General features: G+C 57.8%; 1 protein-coding gene across 1 annotated transcript; it reads left to right on the top strand.

Annotated features, from left to right (window-relative positions):
• Window positions 1–416: 416 nt before the first annotated feature.
• Window positions 417–7332, top strand: LARGE2 (LARGE xylosyl- and glucuronyltransferase 2). Its single transcript, XM_034062599.1, is given in 20 exon segments — window positions 417–536; window positions 783–830; window positions 832–1039; window positions 1413–1433; window positions 1436–1497; window positions 1732–1790; window positions 1793–1816; window positions 1819–1852; window positions 2310–2479; window positions 2595–2699; window positions 3116–3228; window positions 3338–3463; window positions 3576–3639; window positions 3642–3730; window positions 3804–3967; window positions 4606–4840; window positions 4842–4888; window positions 5196–5342; window positions 5477–5672; window positions 5743–7332. Coding segments are annotated over 20 exon segments (2208 nt in total). The 5' UTR covers window positions 417–438; the 3' UTR covers window positions 5941–7332.
• The last annotated feature ends 4213 nt before the right edge of the window (window positions 7333–11545 follow it).

Below are 11545 nucleotides of genomic sequence, written 5' to 3'. Positions count from 1 at the left end.
GGATCGGCCACCCAGTATGAGGGGGACCCTCCAGCACAGCCTCCCTGCTCTGCTGGGAGCCCTTCACCCTTTCCCCTTTGCAGGGAGCAAGGAGCAGAGCTGAATGAAATCACTCTGAGGACTCCGAGTGTTTGAGGTCCCCCCCAGGGCTCTATAGCTGTGGCATGGGTGGCACGGTGGTGTGGAAGCGCGGGGTGGTCCAGATGCCCAGCACAATGCAGGAGGGTGCCAGCCAGGGGAAGCTGTTGCTGGAGAGCTGAAAGGCATCTCTCAGCACCGGAGATGGGGCATGTGCTGCTGGGAGGTATGGAGGCACCTTTGGGGCTGCTGGTGACCCCACTCCCTGCTCCCCTTGTCCTCGCAGGCTCTAGGATGCTGGGGCCAGCCGGGCTGGCGCTGCCCACCTGATCCTCCCTGCCCGTGTCCCACTGGCACACCATGTTTCGCTCCTGGCGCATGAAGCTGAAGGTGCTGCTCGCCACGGTGACTCTGGCCGTCCTCCTCTGCTGGCTCTACCTCTTCATGGGCAGCCTCGAATGTGAGTGGGACCAGCTCTCCTTCCTCATGACACAGGGTGGTGGGGCCTTGGAGGGGTTGCTCTGTGCTGTGTAAAGTCACTGTGGGTGTATCTTCTGAGCTCTGCATTCCCACAGCATCCCTGGGTCAGAGCTGGGACATGTGGTTTGTGCAGGGACCTCTCCCCCTGGGCTCTGCCCCATCATCCACCCGTTATCCCTCCCCCCGAGCTCTGTACCCATCCAACCCCTGTCCCCTCTGCAGACGGCGCCGGATTTCCTGCTGCTGCCTCCCTGCTGAGCGAGCAGCCCAGCCGGACATGGAGCGGGAGGCGCTGGCATCGCGGGTGCGCCGGGTGGAGGAGGAGAACCAGCAGCTCCGCCTGCAGCTCAGCCAGGCCCAGGCGGAGGGCAGTGATGGCAGCCCACAGTGGGGAGCCTCTGCCGAGGATGGGGACCCCCCTGGGGCTGACAGGAGCAACCGAACAGCCTGCCCCAAGCAGCGGACGGTGCACAAGTGTGAGGTGGGTGATGGCACCAGTGGTGCATAGGGGGATGTGGGATGGGAGGATGGGACCTTGGGGCTTAGAGTGGATGTGAACCCACTTGGCACTGCTCACGCTGTGCTCTGGCTGTGCAGGGGGCTCATCCGGCCCTCCATGGTGCTCAATGGGGCACAGTCCTTCTTCTCCAGAGGGGGAGGCCAGGCAGACAGATCCTCAGTCCCCCCGATCTTCTGAGCCAAAGGATTCCACCTCCATCTGGAGCTCCTTCCCCAGAGTGAGGGCTGGTTATGGAGTCTCTCCCCATAGCACAGCCCCTAGGAAGAGCTGATGGGGCTCCTGCAAGTGGGAGGTTATCCAGGCTCAAAAGGCAACCGTTTTTCTCTCTGGGCAGCTCCTGCACATCGCGATCGTTGTGCGCCAGGGCACAATGCGAGCCGGTATGTGGTCACCCTGGTGAATCCATCCTCTTTCCACAGGTAATGGTAAGTGCGGTGCCAGAGGCCTGGAATGGGACTCCCCAGATGAGCTTGCTGCAGGGGGGCAGTGCTTAGGATAGGGGGCTCTCCCCCCTGTGCCACTGCTTGAGAGCCAGAGGGGGATTTCTTTCCCCATCTACCCCCTAAGTGATGTCTCCCCTGGCAGGGGTGGGAGGATGGGGACCATGGGGACCATGGGTGGTGCTGAGTGCTGCTGTGCTTTGCCCTCGGCAGGAAGAACCCTCTCCACTTTCACTTCATCACGGACTCGGTGCTCACCGCAATCCTCCAGACCTCTTCCATTCCTGGATGGTGCCCTCTGTCATGTCAGCTTCTACAACGCCGATGACTTGAAGGCAGGCACTCATTCCTGCTTTGCCCTGTCCACAGCCTAGTGCTCACAGGGCTGAGGGGAGCAGGAGGGGGGTATTAACTCTTCCTTGCTTATCTGCTCCCCTTTCTGGACTTGCTGCTGGTCCAGCTGAAAAGGGGGCACAGGGCTGATGCTGGAGTGTGTATCTATGGTGGAGCTGGGTTCCCCATTTGCATTGAAACACGGGGTTCAGATTGGTGCTCTGGGCCTCGAGGAAGGGACAAGCAAGGGTGAGAGCAAAGGAAAAGGGATGCAGTCTGTAGCACCTGGAGGCTGCCATTGGTGGTGGACCCCTGGAGATGCTCCAGGCTGGCTGGCAATACCGGTTCCTTGTGCCCCTCTGCTGGTCTGTGCACGGGGTGCTGGTCACACAGAATCATCCTGCCCGGCAGGGGAAGGCCATGATCGTGCCCAGCCCCTGAGGCCATGTCCCCTTGCCGCCGGAGGTGTCCCTGGATCCCCAACAAGCACTACTCGGCATCTACGGGCTGATGAAGCTGACGCTTCCAAGCACTGCCCTCCACCTCTCCAAGGTCATCGTCTTGGACACCGACATCACCTTCGCCACTGACATTGCTGAGCTCTGGGCTGTCTTTGGGAAGTTTTCTGGTGAGGACAGGCCCCTGGGTGCTGGGCTCCCACCTGCCCCAGTACTGGTGCAGTGGGTTCACCTGGACCCTCAGCACCTACAGCAAGGCAGCATCACGTCCCTCTGTTTCCTCAGACAAGCAGGTCATTGGGCTGGTGGAGAACCAAAGTGACTGGTACTTGGGCAACCTGTGGAAAAACCACAGACCGTGGCCAGCTCTGGGCCGTGGCTTCAACACGGGTGAGTGTGGCTGCCGGGGTGGGGTGGTCACATCCCCTGAGGCAGTGCTTGGCATGGGGAGGATGGGGAAGGCTGAGGTTAGATTGGATATAAGGAAGAAATTCTTTACTGTGAGGGTGGTGAGGTGCTGGAATGGGTTGCCCAGGGAGGTTGTGAATGCTCCATCCCTGGCAGTGTTCAAGACCAGGTTGGACAGAGCCTTGGGTGCCATGGTTTAGTGTGAGGTGTCCCTGCCCATGGCAGGGGGGTTGGAACTGGATGATCTTAAGGTCCTTTCCAACCCCAACTATTCTATGAGTCTATGATTCTATGAAGTGAAGCAGGAGAGTGCTGGGCATGTCCCAGGGGCTGAGGACATGCCGGCTGCTGTGCCTGGTGCTCCTGGCTGACCCAGCACCCCCCTCCATGGCACCCAGGCGTGATCCTGCTCCTGCTTGACCGCCTGCGTCGCCTGGGCTGGGAGCAGATATGGCGGCTGACTGCAGAGCGGGAGCTCATGAGCATGCTCTCCACATCACTGGCTGACCAGGTAAGGGTCCTTCCTCTGGGGTGCTTGGCCCCGCTGCATTCCCACTGCTGGCACAGGGATGGGCAGCCATGCTGCCTTCCTCACCCCCCTGCACCGTTCTCCCTCCTAGGACATCTTCAATGCGGTGATCAAGCAGGACCCGTCCCTGGTGTACCGGCTGCCCTGCTTCTGGAACGTGCAGCTCTCTGATCACACCCGCTCGGAGCAGTGCTACACTGAGCTCTCGGACCTCAAGGTGCGTGGGGTTCCTGTGAGGGTCTGCAGGGCAGTGCAGGCACTGGGACAGGGTCTTGGGGTGCACTGGGTGCCGCTGGCTCCCCCTCCTGTGCTGACACCACTGCCCTCAGGTGATCCACTGGAACTCACCCAAGAAGCTGCGGGTGAAGAACAAGCACGTGGAGTTCTTCCGCAACCCTACCTGACCTTCCTGGTGTACGATGGAACCTGCTGCGCAGGGCTCTTCTTCGGCTGTGCCAGCCTGCCCAGTGCACCCAGCCACCAGGTGAGGCACCGGCAGCTCTGCCCCCCAGCTCCCCATGGGGCTGTGCATCCCCCTCACCTTCATGGCATTGCAGCTGCAGCAGGCGCTGGAGGAGCTGGATGAGGATGATCCCTGCTATGAATTTCCTCAGCAGTACCTCACGCAGCACCGCGTCCACCTCTTCTTCCTGCAGTATGATTTCATGGCCCTTCTCAACCCCAACGATGTCACCCTCGTGGCACAGCTCTCCATGGACAGGTACTTGCTGGTGCAAGCTCAGGTCCTGCCTCCGCTTCTCTGGGGAGGTTCAACCCATTGGGAGCACCAAGGGTCATAGAATCATAGAATAGTTAGGGTTGGAAAGGACCTTAAGCTCATCCAGTTCCAACCCCCCTGCCATGGGCAGGGACACCTCACACTAAACCATGGCACCCAAGGCTCTGTCCAACCTGGCCTTGAACACCGCCAAGGATGGAGCATTCACAACCTCCCTGGGCAACCCATTCCAGTGCCTCACCACCCTTACAGTAAAGAATTTCTTCCTTATATCCAATCTAAACCTCCCCTGTTAAAGTGTCAACCCATTACCCCTTGTCCTGTCCCTACAGTCCCTAATGAATAGTCCCTCTCCAGCATCCCTTTAGGCCCCCTTCAGATACTGGAAGGCTGCTATGAGGTCTCCACGCAGCCTTCTCTTCTCCAGGCTGAACAGCCCCAACTTCCTCAGCCTGTCTCCATACGGTAGCTGCTCCAGTCTCCAGACATGAGTTCCTCACCCTCAATACCCTGAGCTGGGAGCAGCAGCTCCTGCTCTGCCCCACACTGACTGGCATGGATCTCACTGGCAGACACCCAGTCTGCCCCAGGAGACACAGGCAGTGCCCTCTGCTTCACAGGTTACAGATGCTGGAGGCCATCTGCAAGCACTGGGCCGGCCCCATCAGCCTGGCGCTGTACATGTCGGACGCGGAGGCTCAGCAGTTCCTGCGCTATGCCCAGGCCTCAGAGGTGCTGAGCGCCCGCCGCAACGTCGCCTACCACATCGTGTACAAGGAGGGGCAGTTCTACCCCATCAACCTCCTGCGCAACGTGGCCTTGGCCAACACGCAGACGCCATAAAAAGTCTTCCTCCACCGACATCGACTTCCTGCCTATGTATGGCCTCTACGAATACCTCAGGTAAGGCTTTGGATGGTTCTTGCCTGGGCTCCCCAAGCACCAGGAATTGCCCTGGGCAGCAGTTCTCAGCATGCAGAAACTGTTTCCTATGTGTTGAACCTTGGGGTCCTGCCCTTGCTTTCATCAGACATCAGTGGATGAAGGAGCTGTAGCTGTGAGGCTGCCTATTTCCTCCTGCCTTACACTGCAGTGTTCAACCCATTAATACTCTCTGGGAGCAGTGGGCAGGCTGGAAGGGCTGAGGAAAGGGGTTGTGACCATGACTTAGATCCAGGGGGACCTCACACCCTTCCTACTGCCACCATAGGAACTCCATCCAGCAGCTGGAGCTGCCCCAGAGGAAGGCAGCTCTCATCGTGCCGGCGTTTGAGACCCTGCACTACCGCCTGTCCTTCCCCAAATCCAAAGCAGAGCTGCTCTCCATGCTGGACATGGGCTCCCTCTACACCTTCAGGTAGGGACCGGAGCTGTTCTGCTCTCCTTCGGAGCTATCACACGCAGGTGAAGGCACTTTTGTACCCTTATGCCTGTGGGGCATCCGGCTCAGAGGCTCCTCTGCCTGCCCCTCATTCCCTTCTCCCCCCACAGGTACCACGTGTGGCCCAAAGGCCATGCCCCGACGGACTATGCCAAGTGGCGGACGGCCACGGTGCCGTACCGCGTGGCGTGGCAGCCGGACTTCGAGCCTTACGTTGTAGTGAGGCGAGACTGCCCCAAGTACGACCAGAGGTTCGTGGGCTTCGGCTGGAACAAGGTGTCACACATCATGGAGCTGGACGCGCAGGTGGGTGACGCTGGGTGTTGAGCGCTGTTGGTGCCACCAACCCGATGCTGACCCCATGCTCTGCCCCCAGGAGTATGAGCTGCTGGTCCTGCCCAACGCCTTCATGATCCACATGCCCCACGCCCCCAGCTTCGACATCTCCAAGTTCCGGCTGAGCGCAGGGTACCGGAGCTGCCTCCAGACGCTGCGGGAGGAGTTCCACCAGGACCTGTCACGGCGCTATGGGGCTGCCGCGCTCAAATACCTCACTGCGGAGCGGAGCCTGTGATGCCTGGGGACAGGGGGCATGGGGTGACAGCAGCATGATGGAGATGGGAAGCACCAGGATTCCCTCTGCCCTGGCTCACCACAGGAACCAAGCCACTGCGCAGCCTCTTCGGGGGTGCCTGTAGATGAGATGGAAGATGCCAGCTGTGGGAACAGGCAGTGCCTGCAGGTCATGCAGTGTATCCAAGGGGTTTGGAGCAGCAGAAGGAATCTCCCATGCCAGGGACCAGGGGAGCAATGGGTGTCCTCCCTTGGCTGTTGTAGCAGATGTGGATTCCCAGCCTTCCTTAGCTCACGTCACCTTGAGGCCTGGGAGCTTTACCTAACCCTGCACTGCCTTTGGATTGTGGTTCCAGGTCCCAGTCCCCTCCAGGTCCTCCACCCCTCCAGGGCTTTGATAAGGGGGAGACAAGGTTGTAGAGCATCATTTTGCATCCTTTGTGGAGCAGGCTCAGAGGTGAGGTGCTGGCACAGGGTGCCCAGAGAAGCTGTGGCTGCCCCATCCCTGGCAGTGCTCAAGGCCAGGTTAGACACAGGGGCTTGGAGCAACCTCGTCTAGTGGAAGGTGTCCCTGCCCATGGCAGGGGTTGGAACTGGATGAGCTTTAAGGTCCCTTCCAACCCAAATCATTGTAGGATTGTGAAGCCTCCCAAATCCCTGGGAGGTGGGGCCAGGGAGAACCAGGAATTGTGGTGACTGGGTTCAAGCCCGGATCGAGGCTGGCTGGTTAACAGGGCAAAATAGCATTATTCCTATCTGTATGCATGCAGACAGCGGGGCTGGCCCAGCACTGATGGTGCAGGAGTCACACAGAGCAGGATGAGCTCTCTGCTGTCCCAGCAGTGGAAGCAGCCGTGCTGGGAATGCCAGTGCCCCATAGGGCAGGGCTATGAACCAACCTCATGGGCCAGCTCACACTGGAGACATCCACAGCAGGGCCTTTCCTGCTCCTCCCCAGCTCTGGGCAGCGCAGACGTTGCCGTCGACAATCAGGGATGTGGCTGACACTGGACACGACCGTGGCGGATCCCGGTGCTGGGGGCACTGCTCCCCTCTGTCCCACACTGGAGCACAGAGGATGCGTCGCTTTCCTCACGCTATTTAAATTATTCAGTACTTTCCTCCTCAGAATTAACTGACTCCGGGTGCCCGGGGGTGGGTTGGATCCTTTCTTCCTCCCGATGATTCTGCCCTGGAGGCTCTCCAGGCCCGATGCTGCTGCAGTCTCTGCTCTTCTCTCCTTAGCGTTGCTCTGGGCTGCAGGAGCCAGCTCTGTGCGGGGTGAGGGTTTCCGTCCGCAGTGGGAGCCACGGCTGTGGGAAGGGCACAAGCGTCTCTTGCTCAGTCTCTTTTTAATTTAATTTTTAAATTAAAGCTTTTTTATTCTTTTTCACGTCCCTGTTGTTGCTGCCTGGTTATTGCGTCCTAATGCTGGGAGCCTGTGAGTGCTCCGGAGGGAGGGCAGCAGGAGGAGAGCAGTGCAGCCGAGGCAGAGCATCCCTGGGCTCGCTCTGCCTGGTGTGTTTGAAGCCTTTTCCCTTTCTGGCTGGCACCTCATGGCTGAGGCAGGTGTCAGTTTAATCACACCCAAGTAGAAAGAAGATGTATGGTTCCTTCTGTGGTGCTGTGGCTCATCCCCAAGACCACTGTGCCAAGCAGGACCTTCCACTTGCCCACCAATGGGGACAGGCACCCGGCTCCATCCACAATGCAGGCAGCAGGACCCAGGCAGGGCTCACACACTGCAAGACTTGGGAATCAAAACTGCTTCTCACACGAGCCGCCAGCCTCACATCTGCAGGGAGGAGGACAAGGATAGCGTGCCAGGAATGAGCTGTTGAGGCTTTATTTGGGAAGACATCGCTCATCAGTGAAGCCGGGTGCAGCTCCACCCGAGCAGCCCATAGCAGACAGCTTGTGTTGAGCACAGCCAATGCTCACCAGGATGGCTTTGCTTCTGCACTGAGCACCCCGACAGGTTTAGATCAGCTCTAGATGGTAACTGAGCCTGCTCTCTGCTGGAGACACTGGTGGAGCAGTGCTGGCATGGAGCTGGTGTTTCTTGTATAGCTGGTGGGTACAGAGCCACTGTCTCTGCAGATGCTCTGGAATGGGCGCTGCTGTGCCTGCAGTAGCAGGATGGGTGCCATCGTTTTCACCTAATCCTTCCCAGCCTGCACAGTCCTGAGCCCATAACAAGGACTTAGGTACCCGGAGCAGACCCCACTCAGTGCCGGTCTCCATGTGCCCTCTGCCGGGAGGCAACCACCGAGTCAGGTTTTCTTTACCCAGCGATGTTCTTACCCCAGCACAGCCGCTGCTTGAGCTGAATTCATTCCTGCTAACGCAGCACCCTTCTCCCTGCCCACAAAGCAAGGCTGGAGCCAGAGATACCGCAGCCATTGCACAGAGCCACACTGAGATGTCCTACGGGCACCATCCCCTGTGCCCCTGGCCCTGCTGTCCTCACCTGGTACAGAGCTGAGGAGACAAGAGGTTTGATTGTGGTTTATTTAGTAAAATGTGAAAATCAATAAATACAAATTGATCAGATGCTCTGTCCCCCATCCCCCAGTTTAGTTTACTACAATCTAAACACATCTGTACCAAACCTGAAACCACAAGGGACACGAAGGAAGCAAAAAGACTGCGGAGCGCTGTGAGCATCAGGCTAAATCCAACAGAGATAGAACCCCAAAACCAGCTCACGAGTGTGCTCATGGTGTGAGTCTGTGACAGCACAGCAGTACCAGCCAGACAGGGTATTTTATACCATGGCTCTTGTAGCGCCAGGCCTGGGGCTGGGGGCTCCTCACTTAAAGCATCCAGAGGAATCGGGCAGGCTGGGGAGGGACCTGGGCTTGGACATGCACACCAGCTCCTGGTCCCATCCCAGGCTGGGATTCCCACTTTACGGCTCCAGTTTTGGGGGTGTGGGGACAGGATGAAGCACATGGGGCGTGATGGTATCAATGAGGCTACTGAGATGCAGTGATTTAGGCCTGAGTGTTGTCTCTAAACAAGCAGAGCTGGTGTCTCAACCCTCAGCTGAGGACACAGTGGGTGGTTGCAGGTTAGAGCCAGTCAGCCCCAAAACACAACACACACTGCATGGGGAGCTGCACCAGGCTTGCCAGGCAAGCAGAGCTCAGCACCACGTCTCTGCACCACAGGTTCCACCACTATTGATGCAGTGGGAACCTCAGCAGTTGGCACAAGCAGTGTTCCCCCAGCTCCCCATTACCTTGCTTTATCCTTTAATGGAGTTCACAACTTGTGCTTTGCTTCTGAGGGCCTGTGAGAGGTGGCCAGGACACCTCTGCCAGTGCTGGAGGGTGCCTGGGGGGACCCTGCAGCGTGAAACAGCTCCTGGGACATGGCTGCTGTTGGCTCTGGTTGTGTGGGGCTGCAGGAGCTTACGTGGCACAGACCGCTCCTTAAGGAGAGCCTTGGCTGGCTGGCACACATGGCATCAGGGATGCCTCGGGGACAACGCACCTGCTGTATGGGAGCTGGGTAAGGTGCTGCTCCTGCCTCTCGAGTCGATCGCTGTGTTGATGCCAGTGATGAAACACATGAGACCATGGTTTGATGCTTGTGGTTTGATGGTTTGATGTTACTCATCAGCCCAGGGCAAGCAGGAACACGCAGCCTCCTGCAGCACCCAACACAGAGCACGCCTGTGCCTCTGCTTTGTGTCTGCTCCCACTGCCTGCAGCCCATGAGCAGCTCCTGCAGCATCACGACTGCTGGTACCTGCTCTATGGAGGGGAATGGAGGCACAGAGGGGTTTCTGTCTTTGTTCAATAAGCACCTTCCCCCTCAGCTTTGTCATGTCCTACCTGATACAAGGAGCAAGGGGAGCCCCTGCCCTTGCTTGTTCCATGCAGTGACCTCCTCAGTGCTGGACATCCCAGATCCAGGATGGTCACCTAATACAGCCCTGTGCCAGTGCGGGATGTGCCGAAGCCACAGCCCCAGGCACCTCAAGGCCATCCAGGTTGCTCACTAAGTAAAGGGCTTTCTCAAAGCATAGTCTCAGTTTCTTTCCCAACACCATGGATAGAAGGCAGCAGGTGACCAAAGGGGCAGGGATGGGCCAAAGTCTGCATTTGCCAGTGTGAATTTAGGGAAAAAGGATGTAAATTCCCCAGAGTGAAAAGTGGGCAGCAGCAGCAGCAGATCAATACAGTCCAATGCTCACTGCTGCTGCTGCCTTTCCCTACCACCTCTCCACCCAGGACAGTGTGAGCCAAGCTTACAAGACCTTTGAGTGCTCCAAGCACTCCTAATAGTAAACATGCCCTGAAGCACTCCTTCCTAGAGCAGGAACTGGGCTGTTTGAAGCCCTTGACATCTCTTGGATAGCACAGGGTGAGGAAGAACAGGCACTGAGCTTACTCACTGGTTACACAGGACAGCCAGCACAGCCACTCTCCCAGGAGGGTGCCCATGGGCTGCAGGCCCTCAGCTCCTCACAGGTTACGTTGAACTTACCCATGTCTGGGTGCACTGTGAGGTGCCCTCTGCCCCTAAAGAAACCAGACCCTAAGGAAACATGGAGGCATCGCTGCACGGAGCGGGTTTGGCACAGACCTGCTGGATGTGACAGGCAGGAGGGCAGGAATCCCCATGGACAGATCCTCCATGGGATGGCTGAGGAGTACCCGCATCACAAGTCCTGCCCAGCATCCATCACCTCCATCACCCACCCGGACCTCTGGAACTGGCACTGGTTTCAACCAGGCTGGTGATGATAGCCCTTGAACCAGGGAGGTGCAGCCATGTTGATGGAGCGGAACCTTCAGCAAGTCTTGGGAATAACTCCAGCCAAGCTCATTGTTACTTAATGTGCTCCAGACTGGAGCAGGCTCTGGCTGCTCCCAGGTCTGCTGGATCTGCCTTATCCCATGCTGTGGTACAGAAAAGCATTGTCAGGATGGGATTATGGCAGCAGAGTGAGGGATGACTTGGTGCCCGCTCTTCACTGAGCAGCTCTTTCCTCCCCACCAACTTGGTGCTTTAGGAATACAGACCAACCCTGGTCAGAATCCAGGCAGGACAGAGACCCTTTTAGTTCTGGTCTTCCCACGCTTTCCAGCCCTGTTAACTACAGCAATAGGTGTCTCCTCTCAATGGAGCCCTGTTTCACTCCCAGATTTTTCCTACCCTCACTTTCACACCTTCTCATCTCTTCCCATTCCTTCTCTCTGCTCTGCTTTACCCCATATAACCTTCATGTCCTTTGATCCTCCTGCTTCCTTTCTTCCTTTCCCCCATCTCCAGCCCTATTCCCCTTCTCAGGGCTCTGCTTTTCAGGCTCCTTTCCTTTATCCCTGCAGCACCCACTTCTGACCTGGGGAGAGAAGCAGCCCTGTGCTGGCTGCTCTCATTGATACCGCAGGGCCTGGCACAGCACCGATGCTCTCAATGAGCCTATTTACCACTCCCTCCTCAGTAGGTCAGTAATACTGACCGGGGATACACAGACCCTCACAAGGTAAGGTTTGGTTTTCTGAGACAAGCCCACATCTTAAATGAACCTCCAGGAGAGGTGTTTGTCTTTTGATGGCTCTGTAATTACAACTCTTACCAGTTCCATGGTA

This window comes from Melopsittacus undulatus, chromosome 4 (assembly GCF_012275295.1).
Source record: "Melopsittacus undulatus isolate bMelUnd1 chromosome 4, bMelUnd1.mat.Z, whole genome shotgun sequence".
Classification (NCBI taxonomy): Eukaryota; Metazoa; Chordata; class Aves; order Psittaciformes; family Psittaculidae; genus Melopsittacus; species Melopsittacus undulatus.
The sequence above is the reverse complement of the archived record's forward strand: the minus strand, read 5'-3'. Positions and strand labels throughout refer to the sequence as shown.